This window comes from Drosophila grimshawi, unplaced genomic scaffold, assembly GCF_018153295.1.
Source record: "Drosophila grimshawi isolate 15287-2541.00 unplaced genomic scaffold, ASM1815329v1 contig_848, whole genome shotgun sequence".
Classification (NCBI taxonomy): Eukaryota; Metazoa; Arthropoda; class Insecta; order Diptera; family Drosophilidae; genus Drosophila; species Drosophila grimshawi.
Window position 1 is genome coordinate 17,428,349 of NW_025063692.1, and position 21,194 is coordinate 17,449,542.

The 21,194-nt window shown below is 42.8% G+C and overlaps 7 protein-coding genes across 8 annotated transcripts; 3 read left to right on the forward strand and 4 right to left on the reverse strand.

Moving 5' to 3' along the window:
- Positions 1-123: 123 nt before the first annotated feature.
- LOC6565369 (putative ATP-dependent RNA helicase SoYb) lies at positions 124-3,983 on the reverse strand. 2 transcript variants are annotated; one of them, XM_043216204.1, is made up of 4 exons: positions 3,891-3,983; positions 3,355-3,738; positions 1,232-3,052; positions 124-945 (listed from the first exon to the last, which is right to left on the reverse strand). In XM_043216204.1, exons 2-4 carry the CDS (start codon positions 3,667-3,669, stop codon positions 262-264), a joined length of 2,820 nt encoding a protein of 939 aa, XP_043072139.1. In that variant the 5' UTR covers positions 3,670-3,738; positions 3,891-3,983; the 3' UTR covers positions 124-261. The 2 variants fall into 2 exon arrangements, with proteins under 2 accessions (XP_043072139.1, XP_001991660.1); XM_001991624.3 differs by lacking the exon at positions 3,891-3,983 and having other exon boundaries at positions 3,355-3,745.
- A 439-nt stretch (positions 3,984-4,422) lies between these two features.
- Positions 4,423-7,780, reverse strand: LOC6565368 (acidic repeat-containing protein). Its single transcript, XM_001991623.2, has 6 exons — positions 7,643-7,780; positions 7,300-7,564; positions 7,091-7,180; positions 6,159-7,037; positions 5,315-5,657; positions 4,423-4,861 (listed from the first exon to the last, which is right to left on the reverse strand). The coding sequence occupies exons 1-6, from the start codon at positions 7,745-7,747 to the stop codon at positions 4,516-4,518; spliced, it is 2,028 nt and encodes a 675-aa protein (XP_001991659.2). The 5' UTR covers positions 7,748-7,780; the 3' UTR covers positions 4,423-4,515.
- Positions 7,781-7,914: 134 nt separating this feature from the next.
- Positions 7,915-10,756, forward strand: LOC6565367 (WW domain-binding protein 11). The gene is made up of 5 exons (XM_001991622.2): positions 7,915-8,048; positions 8,111-8,236; positions 8,322-8,419; positions 8,489-9,729; positions 9,791-10,756. Exons 1-5 carry the CDS (start codon positions 7,985-7,987, stop codon positions 10,002-10,004), a joined length of 1,743 nt encoding a protein of 580 aa, XP_001991658.1. The 5' UTR covers positions 7,915-7,984; the 3' UTR covers positions 10,005-10,756.
- LOC6565366 lies at positions 10,747-14,144 on the reverse strand. The gene is made up of 3 exons (XM_001991621.3): positions 13,198-14,144; positions 11,727-12,308; positions 10,747-11,662 (listed from the first exon to the last, which is right to left on the reverse strand). Exons 1-3 carry the CDS (start codon positions 14,029-14,031, stop codon positions 11,078-11,080), a joined length of 2,001 nt encoding a protein of 666 aa, XP_001991657.1. The 5' UTR covers positions 14,032-14,144; the 3' UTR covers positions 10,747-11,077.
- Positions 14,145-16,157: 2,013 nt separating this feature from the next.
- Positions 16,158-17,389, forward strand: LOC6565365 (phosphoglycolate phosphatase 2). Its single transcript, XM_001991620.3, has 2 exons — positions 16,158-16,669; positions 16,743-17,389. Exons 1-2 carry the CDS (start codon positions 16,277-16,279, stop codon positions 17,265-17,267), a joined length of 918 nt encoding a protein of 305 aa, XP_001991656.1. The 5' UTR covers positions 16,158-16,276; the 3' UTR covers positions 17,268-17,389.
- LOC6565364 (translation initiation factor eIF-2B subunit beta) lies at positions 17,302-19,090 on the reverse strand. Its single transcript, XM_001991619.2, has 5 exons — positions 18,925-19,090; positions 18,765-18,851; positions 18,248-18,704; positions 17,541-17,926; positions 17,302-17,473 (listed from the first exon to the last, which is right to left on the reverse strand). Exons 1-5 carry the CDS (start codon positions 18,978-18,980, stop codon positions 17,401-17,403), a joined length of 1,059 nt encoding a protein of 352 aa, XP_001991655.1. The 5' UTR covers positions 18,981-19,090; the 3' UTR covers positions 17,302-17,400.
- Positions 19,091-19,190: 100 nt separating this feature from the next.
- Positions 19,191-21,183, forward strand: LOC6564486 (UDP-galactose translocator). Its single transcript, XM_001991618.3, has 3 exons — positions 19,191-19,440; positions 19,513-19,632; positions 19,938-21,183. The coding sequence occupies exons 1-3, from the start codon at positions 19,428-19,430 to the stop codon at positions 20,870-20,872; spliced, it is 1,068 nt and encodes a 355-aa protein (XP_001991654.2). The 5' UTR covers positions 19,191-19,427; the 3' UTR covers positions 20,873-21,183.
- Positions 21,184-21,194: the final 11 nt, after the last annotated feature.

The window sequence follows — 21,194 nt, forward strand, 5'->3', positions numbered from 1 at the left end:
TATACGTATGTGATCTGTGCTGTACAAGCTGCAGGAATAATAACAGAATAATAATTATAAGTGTGGTACCTGCGCATCCAAGATTTAAAGTCATTAAATACATTAAATAATAAAAAAATATGATTATTATTAAAGCAATGAACGAATTAATGCGTGTGTATTTCACAAAAATCTCCTCGTCGCCTTAAGTAAAATTATATTTGGCTTAATCTTTGGAGGAGTACAATATAAAATGTTATCTATGCGTGAGCATCTTCTTAATTAGTTGGCAGTCGAGTATGTGGAATGCTGCTCCTCTTCCTCATCGCTTGGCTCTTTGGCACTTTCAGGAAACGGTTTGCACGTGTTAATTAATTCTTTCAAGCGCATTTCCACATGCTCATCCATGTACGACAGAATGTGTTGAAGTACAAAACTTTTTAAGTCATTGCCTTTCTCGTCGTATACATTATCCACGAAAATCGTCGAGTTAAAGCCAAAATCGACAATGGCAGTAAACACACGACATGGCTTTCCCAACTGACGATAGAAGAATTGGTTGCGTACCAGTCTTTTTGCCTCCTCTGACCACAGGCGCTCCAAATTGAAGGGTGTCAGTCCAGTGATACGCAGATCGTTGGCCTCCCAGGCAGTGTTTGTAAATTGCTCCTCGCATTCGAGCAAATCCGATTTACCTATCAACACCAGATCAGAGCCCGCATCCAGTTGTTTGATTGTAACGCGATTTAGATCACCCACTTCTAACACCACCACACGTTGATACAGCTTGTTATGTTTCACCACGCACAAGTCACCAGGCTTGGGATCTAGATGCCGCCGTTGGTTCTTCGACTGCTCATAGTGCAACTGAATTCTTTCGCCCAGCTCGGTAACAGGTATATTAAGAAAATATTTGGTGACCTTGAATTTAGTTGACCGTACACTAAGTTGCGATGGCGAAAAGCTCTGTAAAAATAAATACATTTACATTAATTTTGTATAATGATGAAATTATAACTAATTGTAGGCATCTATTAAAAGTTTGAATACTTTGTTTCAGTTTCAGTAATAAGTTGTGAACATATTTTATTTAAAGAACTCTAACAGCTGTAAAAAGACAACGATTTTACGATCTTTTTTCTTTAATTAAACGGAAAACAGAAGCCGGAAGCGCCAGAAGGGTTAGGCTATGTCTTAATCACAAATATGTATATCAATATCAGTGATCACTGCATGGATATTATTAACTTACCATTAGCAAATGGAAACTTATTAAGCTCTTTTTAGGATAGTCTTCCAGCGGTCTTGGCTCATTATCCCAGAGGAAATGCCGATACTGGCACGTGTGACGGTAGCAGTTACCGTAGCGCAATAGCTGGTGGCATGCTGCCTGCTTGAGCCGCGGTGTCCGATCTTCGAGTTGCTTTCGAGACGATGTCAGCATTGACAGCCAGAAGTCGGGTGGCAATCGTTCGTGCTTGAACATAAAATCACAGATTAGCCAAATTTGTTCAACATCCTGCAGGCAAACGGGTATTGTAGATGTGGCATTGCCGGAGTTTGGTTGCGAATGATTATTGCCATAAAAGATGGTGTAGCGTGCCTTGAACCGTTGCCAAAAGCTTGGAAATTTGAAATGCAGCAAACAATCAACTTTCACATCACACAAAAGGCGTAGCACATCATCGACGACAAGTAGAACACTGGCCGTGCGTTCCTTTGACCATTTGCTAAGTAGTAGCTCTGCACCACTACCTAACTGGGCTACAGCTAAAGTATCGATATTTGAGGCAAGGAGTTGTTTGTGTAGTGTGAGTGCATCTGCTTTCCCGGAGCATACGAGAACCACTCGCTCCTCTTTTAGGTTCTTTGCCTGCAACAATTTCAGCATATCCTGCTCAATATGTTTCGGGCTGGTCAACAGCAGTTCCAGCTTTATGCCACTGTAAGCCGTCGCCTCCAATGCATCTTCGAACAGGAGCAGCAAATCTGGCAATCTTGATAGTAGACGACGCATCAGTTTATCGCTCCATAGGCGCCCAACGATGAACAGCTGGGCATGGCCAGCCTCGAAGCGAAGTAAATCCAAAAGCCAAAGCATTACCTTTTCACAATCCATTCGGCTAGAACGCCAGATCAAATCAAAATTATCAAAGGCCACACATCGTAATGCAAGTGGGTTAAGGATGGATTTCAAATTGATTAGTTGCAACAGCACCTCAACATTGGTAATGAGGATGTCGCTGGGACTTCTCAGACGCGCGTCGACCATGCTCAAATTGCTTCGATCGAAGAGCTTTATAACGCAGCAGTCCAACAGTTTCATGCACCACTGATGAATCTGCTCGCCTTGTTTAGCATTTGCACAGATGATTATGCTACTGGGAGCAAAGTTGCTGCTGTCATCAGTGTTAAGCCGGAACGCCTCCTTATAGACCCGCTGGCACAACGACGGCAAATAGCACCAGGTTTTGCCAATCATCTCATTGCCGATGACGCACAGGGAGCGACCAGCAGCAGTATGTGACCAAGCATAGCGCTGTATGTTTTTCGCGTGCTCAATGGACAACTTCTTCATCGCATTCCTTATATGTGGCTCAATGGCGACCACATCATCAATTTTACGACAGAGTGATTGTTCCTTCCGGCTGCAGGCAAGAAGTCCGTTGTTATTATATGTGTGGACATTGTCAGCGCCCGTCTCCAACTGTTCGCTTGTGACCAATTTTCTTGTTTCCTTTATGTCGTTAACAACAGTAGGTTTGATTTTGGCTATTTGCCCCAGGTCAGGTAAGGGGTTTCCAGTCGGCATTGGACACAATGTTGCTTTTGTTGCTACTTCAGATGGTACCGCTCTTGTCGGATTTTTTGTCGTTTGGTTCGCTATTGAGCACATCATGACCAGCACCAGTGTATTGTTACCTGGGAACGAAGTAAGCGCTTGGATGCGCTTTTGGAACACGTGTGGCAACGTCTGTGAAGAATGTATCAAGTAGTTCACACAGTTGATTTTACCCAACTCCGCTAGTGGCTGCAGCACATTATCGTATACAATCAGCACGGGATTGATCAACTGCCAGGGGTAGAAGAACGCAGGTATGAATTGTTATCTTCCGGGTGTACGCAAATGAATACTTTTGCAGAAATAGTTATTGAATTCAACATATAATATTGTGATCTCAGCCAGCACTGAGCGATTATATGAAATGAAATATGCATACAAATGTACAAATATTAAATTATCATTATACATTCAAAATACAAAATATTTCAAAAAGAACGAAGAGAATCAATCTATCTATGTTTTGTGATTAATTATAAAAAAATAAAACTAAATAAAAAAAAAAACATTAAAGCAAGATTTTGACTACTTACGCCGCTTGTCCATAGGCCGACGCATGTTCCTATCGTTGTTATATTGGACTCGTTGACCAAAAGGCTGGCGACGCTGCGTTTCCCCAACTGCTGCATTAGATGGGCTGCTTCATCCGACTGTTCGCAGGCGATTGCAATGCGGACAGTGTTGAAATCTTTGGTTTTAATGCTTGCGGCTAGGAAATCAAGACCGGCATCTACAGATGTCGGTGTCACATATTTATATGTGACACCATCTAAATGGTGTGTTGTGATCTTTACATTTGCATCCTCATCTTTTTGCTCTGACAACAGCTGTTGCTCTGGTTGATGCATGGCTTGCTCAGAATGCTGATAAAGATCTTTACCATGTGCACAATTTGTCCCACAATTTGTTTAAAAAAACTGCACAATAAGAGAATTACAATAAAGATGAGCATATATCAGAGCAAAATTTGTATGCCGATTTAAAAAACAAAATATTAATAAAATTGGATTTTTTGCCGTTTTTTTTTATATATATAAATACTCATTTGCAGCACACGAAAATAAAATACCTGTACAACTAGAAATTGTACAACTAAACTACATAAAACGCACAAACTACTTTTGGAATCAAACGAAAGTCAAATAAACAATTGAAAGAATGCACATTGAAAGCACTAATCGAAATGCTCGATTGCTTCAAATGATTGCAAACGAGATCAACCAAGTCTATATTCATATAACAAACAAAACAAGCGTTCATCGTTCATCGTTCATCGAAATTGCTTCGATATTTCAACTCAAATTCTATTTTTTTTTTGTTTATCTCAGAGTCATTCGACTTACAGTTTTGTGTTGATTTTATATTCAGTCCATGTTACCACAGACCTTTAAGTGATGGAATTATGATATTCTGCTGGAGCAAAAGTCTGTGCTTAATTCGTACTTTTGCTATACAATCGATCTTGATTAACAGAAAACATTCCATCACATTTTCAACTTATTGTAATTTGTTTACAACGAAATTTGCCAATCTAGATGTTTTGTAATAGTATTCAATTCCTCCCTCCGCTGTTTAAAAAAAATCTTATGCAGAAACGTTGATTTGTTTTGTGACAATTGGACTTATTAACGCATATTTATTTAAAATTACATTGTATTTATAGATTATATAGAATAAAGCTGCTTCCTTTAGGATTAGCTCGTAGACGTCTGATGCTGCTGCTCCTTGTACAACACGTTAAGGACTCGCATCTTGGCGCTGTGGCTGCCCTGCTCGCACTTGACGTAGTTCGTGCGAATGAACTGCTTATAGGGCGTAATCAGCTGGTCGGTGAGAGACAGGTTATGGATATCTTCGTCACTGCATGGTTCCACATTCACCTCAAACTGGCAATAGTGACAGCGAAGCTGTGACGCCTCGTGTTCAAACTTGATATTGCCAAAGGAGCGTCCACGGCAGAGAAGACAAGTGTACTTGTAGCTAGCATTACAGTCACCAATTTCAGGCAGTTCAGGCAGCACGGATTTGGCGCGATAAGCCCTGCAATAAAATATGATTGTTCACAAGTGTATAGTATAAACATATATTGTGTGTCGTCAGTCAGTCAGTTAGTTAGTTTTAAGCAATGCTGTAGAACAATTTACTTGACGGGGAAAAAAACGTCTGCGTAAAAGGTGTAAAAGAATAGAGTTGGTTTAATGAACTATTATAACACACGAATGTATTTAAATACAAATATAAAGTAATAGATATCTGAAATTTGTACACATTTTGATCTATATGTGCATCTTTATATTTATGTACAAAATGATTTAACTGTATGTCTCATTTTACATGATATATATAATATACTGATTGGCGCAATCAGAATGTGCAACATTCACAGACAATTTGTTTATTACATATCTATATGTTTGTTATATAGCTACTTTAATGAATTTGATAGTGTTTTATGGCAATTACAAAACTGTAGTTTAAACAGCGAACACTCACCACTTGCGACAGTTGTCGCCGTGTCCTATCTCGCCGTGGTAGGTAAAGGCAGCCGCATGGCACATTTCGTGCAGCAGGGCCTTAACCATTAATCCTGACTGTTTGATGTTCTGCGATAGAACAATGCTGGAGACACGCTGTCCACCAGCTTCAATGCGATGCGTAAGGGCGCTGGGCGTGCTCATGCTGGACTCCCAGGCAATCCTCAGACGCAGGCCACAATGGAAGATCGTGTGGTTGAGCGTGTGGAACAAGGTCTTGGCTAGCTGCGCCTTGCACGTCTCGAACTCACTTTTCCGGAAGTTTAATGCAAGTGGATGACACATATTCAGTGGCGTTGTTGCTGCAACAGAAATATAACAATTGTGATCATTATAGACTTTCAAGATGCGAATACGGCAACCACAAAAAAGTAAGTGATATGAAATCTGTGGATATCTATTTAATAGTCTAATATTAATTTTGAACAAGTTTCATTCATTTATACACATTTCCCAATTGGTCAATTTTCGTTACAATTTATTTTTGAATCTCTCGCTCTTTTTTATGCAATTGCTCTATCTCTTTTACTCCTACTATATGCTACATACATAACTTAAGAGTGTGATTTGGATTTGAGTGATGAATACTTGCATCTTACTTAATAGTGATATTATAGGTGTTGATTTATTATTTATACCACGAAATATAATCCATGTCTATAGCTTTTAAATATTTTTATACATTCTGTTCAAGTTAAACAAACGTGGAGCATTATTTCGAGCAGCTAAAAAGTTTAGCTTCTTAAATTGCTTCATTCAAGTTTAATAAGGGATTAAAATTTGAATTGGTAAAAAGTACTCACATTTCAGCGAATCGACGAAGCCGTATAATCCACTATGGGGCAAAGTTGAACTACAGATTTTCTTGTGCTTTTGACAAATTTGTTCACGATGTTCCACGCTGGGCAGACCACTCAGATCGATGGGCTCCTTGATATGTTGAGGCGTTTGACTTTCGAAATAGTTTGCATTGACACGCTGAACCATATGGTCAATTAGCAGCATTTTCATATCGTTCGTTATTTCCGATCTGGGAGATTTGGGATGACGACTCAACGGTCTCGCCAACGATTTTGCCTGTGGCGAGGGAAGCTGATCGTTGCTGGTAGTTAAAGACCAGAGGCGACTGCGCTGCACGGGCGAACGCTCCTTCTCATCCATCTGATTGTCATCAAGGTCATAGTTATCCATTGGATTGTAAAGACGGCGTTGCGGTGCAACAAGACCCAGAAATTTTTGCAGCCGCGTCTTCAGCTCAGTATCATGCTCGACGTCCGCATCAGCCATTGGCTCAGTGTTAACAATGGCCACTGGTTGCATCAAATCCAGATATATGATTGTGTCTGTTTCGAGCATGGTGCTGCTTTCGTCACTGCTGCTACAGCAGCTGCTGTGCATGGAAATGCGTCGCCGGCTGCGCCCTGACTCTTTTTGCTCCTGCTGGCTGTAGTCGTCGTCATTTTCTTCGACATAATCCTCATCATCATCATTGTCATTATCGTCATCATCATTACTAGCATCCACATGATCGGCAAAATCAGGATCATTCGAATCATCCGTGTCATCGTCGTGCTGTTCCGACGAATAGTCAAACTTATGGTCGATTCGCTTGCGCACAGCGCGTCCGCTGCGTGTGGTTATCACATTACAGCTTGGCAACGGCGACGCATCCGTCCGCAAATCTATATAGGAACGTCATGAAGGTGTTTATAATTTATGATTAGGGGGTACTCACATTGGTTCCTCGTGGTGATTGGGTAGCCGTCATGCTTGCGCTTCATTGGAGTATTTACAAGATTATCCATGATGCTATCAGAGCTATCAGCTATTTATAATGGAATATTGGGATATATTAGTTTGTATTACGGGAATAATTATTTATGATCTAATTATGTTTTGTTTACACTGAGATTGTTATTGATGTGTTGGTAAGACTCAACCTACTATTTTCATTGATGTCGATATCGCTTTCTGTTTCTGGTATAGTATCAGTATATGAGATACTCAGACACTCCGATCCAATCAGTGATGTTGAGGAGATTATGCTTGCACTTGATACACGCACGAAGCTAAAATCTGACGAGGCGCATGAAGAATCCACAACGACAATCGCGTCAGAGTCCGTATCCGTGTCGTCACTATTGTCCGTATCACCTGCTGTTTGGGGCATTCTGCACGTGAGATCGTGAGTGCCGTTTGGCTCTTGGATCTGTGTGTGTGCACATAGTTTGAACTGTTGCTTTTGAGCCGACACGAACTGCTTTCGTCTTGCTTTTCAAATACTCACTGTACTCGTGCCATAATTGCTGCAATTCAGTTTCGGTTGATTGCTTAAATTGAGAGTGTTAAATGCGTCTACAAAGCTATCGTTAAGCGGAATTTCTTGAGACATTTTTATGCTTTTAATGTCCTCTCTTCACAAAGATGCCGGCACTATTTAACTGCAGTGCTGCCAGACTGTTTTGTTTTTTTGGTTCGCTCGTGAGTATTATTTTGTACTCATTATCGACTTTCTTATCGATATTATCGGCTTCGCATTGTGCGTTGTGTTTCTTGCAGTACTTGTATTTTTGTAGTCAAGCATATAAACATTGATAAACGTTGAATCAAGCAACACACAACCATCAGGATGGGACGACGCTCCATAAACACCACTAAAAGTGGCAAATATATGAATCCAACAGACCAAGCCCGTAAGTAGCACCTATCGCCAGGTAAACTATTCACTATACACTATATATCCACCTACATCCAGGCAAGGAGGCGCGCAAAAAGGAGCTAAAAAAGAACAAGCGACAGCGCCAAATGGTTCGGGCTGCCGTATTGAAGAACAAAGATCCCTCACAGATTCTCGAAGAGATGGAGAAGATAGACGAGATGGGTAAGTGGCACCACCACTCTAATTTAATTTTTGACAATCTACCCAATCATGATGATGATGTGCATCACTTTTGTCTCCTCCCCAGAGTATAATGTGCTGCAGCCATCGCCACTTAACGAAAAAGTGCTGCGCGACAAGCGCAAGAAGCTTAAAGAAACCTTCGATCGCGTCATGCGACTCTATGTAAGTGTGAATAACAGATTAGTGGGTAATTCGGAGTCTTATTTGTTTATTTTATTTTTTTGTGGATAGCATAACGATGAGCCCGAACACTGGGTAGAACTGAAGCGCAAGGAGGTTGACTACGAGAAGAAGCGCCTGAAAAAGCAGCAGTATTATGAGAGCGTGAAGCATGCCCAGAGCGTACAGATTGATGAGATACCACTGCCAGCGCCGGTGACAGCAGCGAATGCCAGTTCAACCGGTGGAAATACAGCCAATAGTGCCAATAATAGCAATAGTACCAGCAGCAACAGCAACATCGTCTTTCCATCTAGCGGCATCCGTATGCCACCGCCGCCCATAACGCTAGCTTTGCTGCCATTTGCACCTGGTGCACCGCCAGGTGTAACCAAAAATAGTGAAGGTAGCGGCGGCAACGGTGATGTACAGACGGAAAAAGCCAAGGATGATGATGACAAGGATTGGCTGGGTGTGCCGCCAGGTCCACCACCAGATCTGTTTGCCATGTCTGAGCTTAACTCGGATGCCGAAGGCAACAGCGACTACGAAGGCGATGAGTCGACGGTCACAAGTCCCAAGCTGCAGCAGCGCATGCAGAACATCGACGACTTCATGAAGGAAATGGAGCATGTGCACAAGCGTAAGCATCGCAAACTACAGAGCGACACGGAGCACGACAAGGAACAGCAATCGGATGACCCAGATGACAGACATGATAGCGCCTCAGACAGCAAATCACCTCCAAGCCGCCGTCGTGCCAGCAGCCACAGTAGCAGCAGCATTACCAGTGACGACGAAGACAACGACGATGACGACGATGCGGATGATGACATGGGCTCCGATGGCGATGAAAAACCGTCACCAATCATTACAACCAAAGAGACAACAGCTAAGGCAATGCCAGTTCCGCCGGGAACGACATCGGTGCCCGCACCGCCGACGGCGCCAACAATGCCTGCCATACCGTTACCGCCAAGTGCGCCAGCGCCGCCGCAGCTGCCGCAATTGCCGCATATGCGAGGCATTGCGCCGCCGCCAAGTGTAATGTTTAGACCGCCACCCATGCGACCACCTGGACCGGGTCTACCTGGCTTTGGCCTGCGTATGCCGCCTGGTCCACCGCCAGGCTCACGACCACCACATGTTCTTGGGCCAATGCCGCGTATGGGCATACGGATGCCTCCTGGGCCGCCACCTGGATTACCGCCACGTATGGGTGGTCATCATGTCAAGCACGGCAACGTGAGTGCGCCGCCACTCAAAGAACCGGGCAAAGGTGTCACCACAATTACGGCAAAGCCACAAATAAGGTACACTCGACTCGAATCCATTTTTGCGAACCTGATCATTTATTGTCTTATCTTTCTATAGGAATCTAAGCGCAGACGTTACGCGATTTGTACCCTCTACGTTGAGGGTAAAGCGCGAGGATCAGCGACGAACGGCGAGGACCAAGCATTTGGCAGGCGCGCATGATGCTCATGGGGGTGACCGGGGCGTCCATGCGCCGCCGGAAGCGCACAAGCCACCCACTAAAGACGATGCCTACCTGCAGTTCATGAACGAAATGCAGGGTCTGTTGTAGCACAGAAGCTACTTTCAAATTGTGGCCTAATTTGATGATCGTACATTAATCGCATAGCTTAGATTCGGTTAGCTTAAAATTAGAAATTCACCAATGCAAATTAACCAATATTGATCTGGTCAAAAGTCATACAGTTTGCGTCGGCTTCAAAGTATAAAAAACTACCAAACAAGAGAGAACGCTGCAGTCGGGCGTAACCGACTGCGAAATACTTTGATACCATACGTAATTGAAGCTGATAACCGGTGGCAAAGAACAGGGCGGGTGTACCCAATAAATACTGTCCAAGTTTGCGATAACGTAATGTTTCTCCGAAGTTTAAGTGATATGGTCATTTAAAATTTTTACGGGTTGGGGCCTGGGGTCGGCGGTGGTGGGCATGGCATATGCCGATCTTGAAGGACATCGCCAACAACCTACCAACCAAATTTGGTAACTTTAGCCTTAAAGTTCTGGGAGATATGTATGTGGCTTTATAGATTTGCGAAAATCGATTTTATCGATTTTCAAGCCCCTAATGGACGTAGCAGTCAAATTTGTACACTTTGTTTCAAGTCCCTATCTCTAAGGGTGTCGAAAAAAGATGCGTTCATAGAGACGGACAGACAGACGGTCAGCATGACGGGCATTTCCCAAAACAAAAACACCGTCGGTATCAAAGTATAAAAAACCTAGTGTGTAAGAACTCTTCAGACTGCAGTGCCGAAGATATTTATGAATGCATGTACAAGAATATATTTCATTGAAATGTACCATTTTTTCTCCCTTTATTTTATTGTGGTCCTCTTGAAAGTATTGCCAAACATATGCAGCTATAAAGCATAAGATCGAATAGTTTGGATCAGTCTGAACTTGGAATTTATTACAAACTCTATGTATTCATTGGAGTATTTTGTTTTGTGTTTTTTATATACACATAAGTACAGATTGGATAAATTCAGCAAACGTGAAATTTAGAAAAGAAAAAAAAAATGTAGGTTTTAGTCCGAAACAAAAGATTTGATCACAATTCTACAATTTGGCCTCAAGACAAAGTTAAATATCCTATATGTGTGGAAAATCCTTTACATATTTTAGCATGCAGTATTTGTTGTTTCTGCTGCTGCTGTTGCTACTGGCTTCTTCGCGGTCGACTTCTTTTTGGCAAATGGGCGCATCTCGACTAGATCAGATCGGAGCGCGCGGAAACTTCGACGCAGCGTGTCGGATACCTTTTTGGTATAGCTGGTGCTGTTGCTGCACAGAGATAGCTTATCCTCATTGGCACTTGCGCTCGAGCGCGTCTCGTGCAGCGGTCGCAGTTCGTCCACCTTCAGTTCAGCATTGCTGCTGGCATCCTCACCAAGCGCATTTCGTAAATACTTGCGATTGAAGTGTAACTGGGGTGTGCCCCACTTCCGTTCCAACTCCAGGACATTGCCCTCCTCGGAATCCGGTGTGGTTGCCGTCACTGATGATGATGATGCAGACACCTCACCGATCGCCTCCTTGTACGTTCGCGTTATAATCATGCTGGCGGGCACACTCTTGCCATTGGTACCCATTGGCACATTCCTCACCTGCTGATAATCGAGGGGCAGTGCTGGTAGACTCTGCCGCGACGGCTTCAAGCGGCGTGGCGAGTTAACCGCCGTAACGGTCACCCGATAATGCAGCATCTGTTGATTAAATGATGGCAAGAGTGATTCGACTTGACATTACTGCATCATCATTCACACTTACCTTATCGTCGGTCACGAATCGTGCCAATTCGGACAGGCTAATGTTGACACAGGTGCCGTCCATCAGTATATCCCTATCATATTCACTATGTACGGGAAACTTTTGGGTCAACAATAGCGCCTCGTTGTCCGGCTGCAGTAGCGTCACCTCGTAGGCATACTTGTACTTGCTCTCGCGTCGATTCGATGTGCACGTCATGGTGAATAGCACCTGTTGCTTTTCGTAGATCTCATAAAAGTTGAACAATTCGTCGTGCGCCTCGAACACATAGTAGCCAGTGAGGGGCTTACGTCGCACACCCATATTCCATTCCAGATCCGCCGTATTCGATTGAAATAGCTTGTCCGTGTGCTCCTCCTCCAGATGTTGCTTCCATTGCACTTCGCGGCCGTGCCATTTGCAATCACCCCAGACGCGTCCCATGAAGCATTTCATCGGCTTATAGATGCACTGCTGCTCGTGCCACGGCAACAACGCCACCGGCATCCTCACCGCACACCCGCCTGCCGCATGACTGCATCCAAAATGCGCCTTGGCGCACAATGCTTCAATAGTCAACGAACGCGAATTAGTGAATCCCTCCTGCAATTAATAGAATTGTATTATTATTTACCAATAAAAAAAAAAAAAACAAAACAGAAATCAATGTAAGGATTATAATTATATATATGAAATGCAATCAACAAAATATAGCTTAAAGTGGAGAAACATTTACAAGTGAAATTCGATTACTGAAATCGCTATGAATGGAACATAAACCACGATATAGAATTTGATGCTGATATGTTAAAGCTAACTATAAACTTTGGGAAATTCGTTGTTGTCCCAAAGAGAAAAAAGTTTTGTATGAACTCGTCTTGCGCGAATTTTCAAATAAATTAAAAAGTGTCTTTCTAGTTCTTCTCGAAGCCACAATTTATATATGACAAATTGCCATGTATTTTTCAACAAAATGTTGGCTTTGTAATGTATTTATTTCTTATATGTTTGGTTAGCATTTTTGGTTAATACTTTGCCACATTTAAATGTATACCATAAACATGTTTTTTATTTTTTTTTTAAATTTTGTAGATTTTTAATTTCATACAAAAAATTAACATTTTCAATGTGGCCAAAGGAGAATTCATTTCAATATTATAGTAAAATAATTTTTAAATAAAGCGACTGCATAAAGAATTTGTAGTGACAAAAAATGATGCAGCATTTAGCACTGTCAAAGGTAAGTGAGGTTCCACTGTACTTGCTGGCAGCACGTCATTGCCTGACGATAAGGAAGCGATGGCAAGATCGTGCTCGATATTGCTTACCTAACACTGACGTCAACACTAAACTAAGAGAGAGGCGTCGGTCTAGAGAATCTAGATCTATATCTATGTACAACTTTATCTACAAATGTATGCATGTGTGTGTGTTTGTGTGTCTCTGTGTGTCGGCATTTGTGTGTGTGTGTGTGTGTGTGTTTATGACATACCTTACACAGCGGACACATGAGCAGAATGCGGGTGCACTGCTCACAAATACTGTGTCCGCTCTTGCAGAGCAGCACTGGTGCCTTCATGGGCCCAGCACAGCCAGGACAACGCAGCTCCTCGATCAGGCTCTCATAGTGTTTGGCCGATACGGTCGCTGCTGGCTGCTGTACTTGATCCGTTGACTCTGTTGTTGTTATTGTAGTTGTTGTTGTAGTTGCTTTGTCGGCTGCTGCTGCTGCTGTTGTTGTTGTTGTTGTAGCTGGCGCTTTATTTGTATCCGTGACAATGTTGGAACGCAGCAACAGTGTTGAATCACCGTTCGTTAGTGGTGTACGTCCATCACCGGAGCCAGTGCTACGTGTACGGCTAAGCATTGGTGGTTTTGGTGGTGGCGACGTTGGTGATGTCACCGTTGCCGATGTGATTATCGATGGCAACGTTGCATATTTCACATTCAGCGGCAAACTCTTGGGCGGCGCAAGTTTTCCTAGCGGCTTTACCGTTTCCCCATCCGCATCCGCATCCGCATTCGCTTCCATTTCGTTGCTGTTCTCCTCTTTGATCTCGTTGATGGTGCTCTTCAAAAAGATGCGTCGCTGCTCATTGATGTGCTCAATGGTCTTGAGCTGACCCATAATTTGGAGCTGCTCGGTATTGTCGCGAATGCCGCTTGATGTCGTTGTCGTCGTCTCTGTTGTTGTTGTCGTCGTTGTGGAGGCGGCGGAGTTGCTGGCGGAGCTGTTGCTGCTGCTGTTGGTGTTGCTTTTACCGTTCTCCTGCGCATGGCCATTGCTGGCAGTGATAACAGTGGTGTCTTGGTCGGCGCTGCTCATGTTTCCTGCCTGCTTGCTGCCAAATAATTGTGTAATCGCGACTAGTTCTTGGGACACAGCAAAGCTCTCGATGCCACAGCCCCGGTTAAGTGTGTGTTTTTACTATATACATATTTATATACAAAGGTATCGCTTGTTTTTGTTGTATGTGTGTGTGTGTGTTGCGCCGTCTTCTATCTTATCAGAACCGCCTAACTAGGCTGCCAATCGATTTGAATTTTTGATATATATACCTGCATATATATATATATACCTGTATATATATCTACCTATATACATGCATGTACATACATAAATAAATATACATATATTTATTTATTTATATATACATATAGATATATATATATATAAGTTTTCTGCGTGTCCAGTGTGAAATGCACGTCGATTTGCTTAGTTAGTAGCTCATGCTATGTAGTCAAACAGCTCCGACTACGTTCTCTTTTCAATTACCTTTCGGACACAACTACGACACATTTGCCCCACATATGTACAGATAGATGTGTGTTACAGTGAAACTGAATTCCAATTATTGCCATTGTCAATTTGCCACGTTTACCTTCGCTTTCGTCAAAAGCGGTTCTCTCTCGCATTTTTAACACAACCAACCAACCAAACCGACCAACCAACCAACCAACCACCCATCCACCCACCTACAATTGCTGCATTTGTTCGGACCCAAAACAAGGCCAGTTGAAAAGAACCGTTGAAATCATTGTCAATGTCAAGATGTCTAGCACGGCTTACTTGCCGTCTACGTGGTTAACACAACACATACGACTGAATACATATTCGTGTATAGGTTGGTGTAGGTATATGTGGGAAAGGGTGCACACAGGGGAGGGGTGGTGGTGGCATTGGGTTTGACATACCATTCGATTGGAAGTATAACACTAAAAACTTCAGATGAGTTTTTCAAACAACCAAAATAATAAGATAATTCAAATCAATGCACCACCAACTTGTTTGATTGGCACTAGAAATTTGAATTGGCAACCACAATTTGAAGGATAAATAAACAAATGAACATATATTCCAACAACATTTTACAGTTTTCAGGAAATGCAATGAACACTTTCGAAGCTTTTGAAAGTATAAATTACTTCAAGAAGTTGCTAACAGAATAAATTATAATCTGAACATTCATTGGCCTATGACTATTTAAATGATATAATTAAAATTAGAGTAAGTTAGAATGGCTATCGCTTGTAGACGGAAATTTACAGTTTTGCACATTTTAGTCAAATGTTATTTAGGTGTTTTCTGTTTGGCGGCTGGCTGTAAACGAATATTCTAAATTTGTGCACTTATATTGTACCAGAAAGGGTGCCATGTATGTCTAACCCTATCCGGATTCCACAACTTAAATATCATCCTTGTTCAGGAAACCTTGGTATAAAATTACTTCTTTCATACAAGGTATTTACATTTTTTTTTTGGAAATTACAATTTTAAGGCAATAGTGCAGATTATACAATTTGGAGGATACAAGTTTTCAACCTCAACTCCCTCATAGACTTTTTAGGTTCTCATCTCTGGTAAAATATGGACACATAACACACACGTGCACACAAATAGAATATGCAACAGGTGAAAACGAAAATTCAAAGGACATGTTCAAAAATGCTGATGTGAGTTTGTAGAGTTAACAAGTGTTTTCAGTGGAACCATACCAAGATTCAAAATAAAAATAATCATGCTTGTTTCGGCCGCACCTTGCTTTAAATGTGCTGTTTTGCGAGACTAATAACGCTGACGCAGATTTTAAAGCTTCCGCGAACATGTTTATAGATGCAATAACACAATCGCAACTCAACAAAGTCGAGATGAGATTATCATGATATGCCCCAGCCTATTCATGCATGGAATGTGCACACAAAATCTTATCTATTTATATGTTTGCTTATGTAAATGAAAAGGGCGCATAGCCGGAGAGAGAAGCGGGGTCGGTATCTGCTCGCCATGTCCCTACGCGAAATTTTCCATCCAATTGGTAGATTAAAATTGTTTAAAAAATGTAATTCTGCCAGGTCCCCTTAACGAAAAGCTAGCTACGCCCTTGAAAAGTAGAGCTTCAATGTTACGCTGAAGGTTAAAGGGCTGCGTTGGCTTTCAGTTAGGTCCGTATGTTGGCGTGCGCGCGCAGCAGCATCCACCGTGTCCATGGCGATAGGCAGTCTTACGCTAACGGACAACAGTTGCCGGTTAGTTGCTGTCTTAGTTTCATTGCTAGCGGGTGTTTAACGTTATGGCTCCACGGCATATACTTCACGATCTTAGCGTGACGGAGCAGCGTAGCTTTGTTGACTCCTTCGATACGGTAATCAGCGATTGTGATGGCGTCATTTGGCTACTTGTTGGCTGGATACCAGGTACCGGCGATGCAATTAATGCACTTAAGAACGCCGGCAAATGTGTCAAATTCGTGTCCAACAATAGTTTCCGTACGGGCGAACAATATATGGAAAAATTTGAGCATATCGGTGCCGTCAATGTGCAGGACGATGACATCGTACATCCGGCAAAAAGTATTGTGCGATATCTGAGCTATATGAACCAGCCAGAATTACGCGTTTATTCGCTAATGTCGCTGGAAGCCAATGAAATGTTGCGTAAGCACAACATAGAGTATGAGTCGCTGGTGGGTGTGATATATACTCAAAATACATACCTGGCTTGATGTTAATGTGTATCGAAACGATGTGTGATTGCAGCAAATCAAGGAGCACTTGACGACAGCGACACTGGTTAACTATTTGGCCATTGAGAGACCTGTGGATGCTGTTCTCTTTGACATAAACCTGGATATGTCGTACGTGGAACTGGCCAAGGCTATACGTCATCTCCAGTTGAATGAGAACTGCAAGCTGATAGCCGGTGGCAGCGATATTATTATGCCACTGGCCGAGAACCTCAATGTGGCGGGCTTCTATGACTTTTTGCAGCACATCAGCCGCTATACGAATCGCAAGGCAATCTTCCTTGGAAAACCAGCACCTATTCTGGGCGATATGCTCAAGGAAATGTTCAATATACATACGCCTCAGCGATGCCTCTTTGTGGGAGACATGCTCGTGCAGGATATACAGTTCGGCAAGATGTGCGGCTTTCAGTCATTGCTCGTCCTCTCTGGTAGCCAGACCAAAGATCAGATGATTGCCGCTTCACCTGAAGCGCAGCCAGACTACTATGCCGACAGCCTGGCCGATTTCATTCAGTTGTTTAAAAACATACAGTAGCCGATGATTGAAAGCAACAAAACTAAAGGCCGAATTGCGCACATTGACTAATTTATTGTTGTTGTCATCGATGCCTAGTCCTTTGAATATTCACAAAATATATTTTACTTTCTATTGCATCACATTTACTATTTTAGATCTCCAGATCCTCGGGATGATAGAGCTCGGAGAGCAGACGATAAACGTAAGATGGAGCATGACCGCCGCTAGAATGAATGAAAATCAAAATGAAATTAAAAACGATTGAGAGCTAGCAATTTAGGAGGCACCTACGTATTGGATATAAAGAGTGTAACCAGTTCTGGTGGCACATAGTCAAAAATGGGACTGTAGACTTTGGCATCCCGTGCCGGTAGCGAGTCATACGCAATGACATCCTCTGCACAGCCAACCATATTAAATGCATCTTGCTCACACAAGTGCAATGGCGACAATTTGTACATGGGCGCCAACACAATGACCGGCACTGAGTAGTGCTTGGCAGCCAGGGCAACTGTATAGGCGCCACATGCAGCACGCAGTCCACCATTGGCCAGAACGCTGTGTGTGCCAATGATGACCTTATTGACGCGCGACATCATTGCAAATATGGACGCATCCGGGATTACAATTATCTCCACATTCTTCTCTTGGGCCAAAGTGGCAGCCAGATTATGACCCTGCCAGCAGAGAGAAAGACTGATTAACATCGGATATAAACATATATGTATGAATGTATGTATATATTTCGGTTGCGCTCATGCGTATAACTTGTGGGTTGATGAAAAGGTTGAAAAGGTTATTTGTAGGTTGGCCGCAAGGTTGAGCTAGTAGCAATCAGAGACGCCATTCAAAATGAAAGTCAAATCATTTCGATATGTAATCTCCAAATGTGTATGAATGAATTATTAATTGAATGAATGCAATTGTCGTATAATAATATAATGAGAATGTGTAAAATTCGAATTGAAACTAATATAAATTCGGTATTGCGTACTCACCCGACAGGATGGTGCACACTCGGCTACGATGATGGTGAGATACTGTCGTTTCTTGATGGCCCGTTTCAGAAAGTTTTCGACACTGCGCGAGTGGCCTAGGGTAAGTATGATCTCGGACGAGTGAATGTGTTCCTCGGCTTGGACACTAATGTTCTCAGAGCTGGTCTCCAGCTCGGTTTCGACCTCCTGTAAATGATCGAGCAGTGCTTCCCGGAGTCCCTGTTGCGGCAATGAATAGTCGACGCTGACGCAATTCTCGCTGGTCTGCGTGACCAGCTTGTGCAGCGATAGCGATGCTTGCGAATCGTCCGCAAAGTGCTGTACCTTTGCCTGCAACAGATCAAACTCCTCGCGTGTCATCTTCAGTATGCGACGTGCTATGTTGGAGGTGACGGTCTCCTGTGGCAGTGCTGCCTGCAGGATGCGCGATTGGGCGCGCACAATTTGCATGAGAGCTCTACGGAATTAAGAATGCGGAGATATTATGTTGAAGCTAGTGGCACTGGGCACGACTTACTCGGCACTTTGCCAGCTTTTGCTCATGATGATGTATTTGAAAATGTCCAGCGTCTTGTTTGTGATGCTGTAGGAGCCTTCCACCAAGCTGCAATAACATTTGCCTGTTAGTAGTTAATACAAAAATTAATGGGCAAATGTGCCCGTCCATTTATATTTACCCCATTTCGATGGCATGTATCAGTTGTGTAACTTCTCTTAACGGTTGTTCTCTCATTTTAAGACTGTTTTTTTCTTGTTAATATTGACGAGATAAACGATATAAATAACAAATTGCACAGGCAACGTTGGCTTTATCGGAAGCAAGATGCAATCGATGCCTAATTTGTTGTAAGATAATTTGTACTCGATTTCACAGTCGGGAAATCGTTATCGATATTCAAAGCATATGGTTAGTGATTGGTCACGCCAGCAAATAACCATGCACGATAAAGCTGTACGCGCAATATGAGCTAGAAAGCTTGTTTACGTGTCCCAATGCAGTCTTCATAGCCAGCAAGCCCACGAAGACGCCACACGAAAGGCCAGCGGACAGTGCTAATGTCAATTGCTACTCAGCCAAAAAGAGGCGATTCCCTTCTTGTTTTTTTATTATTTGAACTGAACTGTGAAACAAATTTGGTTTAAATCACGTTTTGCCGGTTCTCTGATAAACAAGCATAAAATGAATATACACGGTAGGTGCATATAAATATAATTAGTCAATGTTGACGACCACCTTACTAAAATGTCAGTTTCCAAACAAACAGTGAACGCCAATACGCTCAAGTACGTGAGTCTGTTAACGTTGACCCTACAGAATGCGATCTTGGGACTCAGCATGCGCTACGCTCGCACCCGACCCGGAGATATCTTTCTCAGCTCCACAGGTGAGGCATAAACGCAAATGATGCGACAGCAACGTAAGCAGAAGCGCTGTTCGTAAACAAATACATACACACACACATATCGAGGCACAACCAAATGGGCAATTAGTAATAACTTTGATAAAAATTTAAAAAAAATTTACTTCAATTAGAGTTGCGACAAATTAGTCGCAGCTGATAAGCAACGTGTGTACAGATGTACTTCCTGTGCGTGCATATGTGTGTGTGTGTGTATATATATGATTTTGCGTTAACTGATTTATTGTTTAAACAATTTGTCATACATTTTGTTGTTGTTGTTGTTTCAGCGGTGTTAATGGCTGAGTTCGTCAAGCTAATTACGTGTCTGGTGCTGGTCTTTAATGAGGAGGGCAAGAATGCCCAGATATTTGTACGCTCGTTGCACAAGACCATCATTGCCAATCCGCTGGACACACTGAAAGTGTGTGTGCCCTCGCTGGTCTACATTGTGCAAAATAATTTGCTGTACGTGTCTGCATCGCATTTGGATGCGGCCACCTATCAGGTGACATATCAGCTCAAAATACTGACCACAGCAATGTTCGCCGTTGTCATTCTTCGGCGGAAGCTCTTCAACACACAGTGGGGCGCTCTATTGCTGCTCGTCATGGGCATTGTGCTGGTGCAGCTGGCCCAGACTGAGGGTGGTGGTGGAAGTGCTGCGGCTCCAATGGCGGCAACAGAAAAAATACCAATAGCTGGCCAGGCACCCGCCCAGAATCGTATGCTCGGCTTATGGGCGGCATTGGGTGCCTGTTTTCTATCTGGCTTCGCGGGCATCTACTTCGAGAAGATACTGAAGGGCGCCGAGATCTCTGTGTGGATGCGGAACGTACAGCTGAGCCTGCTGAGTATACCGTTCGGCCTGTTGACTTGCCTCATCAACGATGCCAGTAGCATCGCTAGCCATGGGTTCTTCCATGGCTACGATGTGTTCGTTTGGTATCTGGTCCTGCTGCAAGCCGGTGGTGGCCTCATTGTTGCCGTCGTTGTCAAGTATGCGGACAATATACTTAAGGGATTTGCCACATCGCTGGCGATCATCATTTCCTGCATCGCATCCATCTATATTTTCAATTTTAATCTAACGCTGCAGTTCAGTACCGGCGTAATGCTAGTTATCGCATCAATATTCCTTTACGGCTACGATCCCTCAAGATCCGCCGCCAAGCCAACACACACTGTTCCCACCGATGAGGAGAAGCTACTGCCGCGCGTCTGAGACAATCGCATCCTGCATGCTCGTTATCCGCTGCAAGCTCATTTTGCCAATCGTATTATATTGTCATAGCTCGTGTTTTCTTTATTTTATTTTTGATGATGCCCGTGTGATGATTGTTTCTGTACTTCAATTTGATATTTGTACTGCTTTTGATATCTACTGGAAGCAGTCTGCATTCCTACATACGCTAGTATGTATGACTGTGTATATATTACATATATATATATATATATATATATATATATATTATATTTAGTCCCCTCGGCTCTGGTCAACAACATGGAAATAAAATTGTTGACTGCCAGTCCAAATGAAAAAAAAA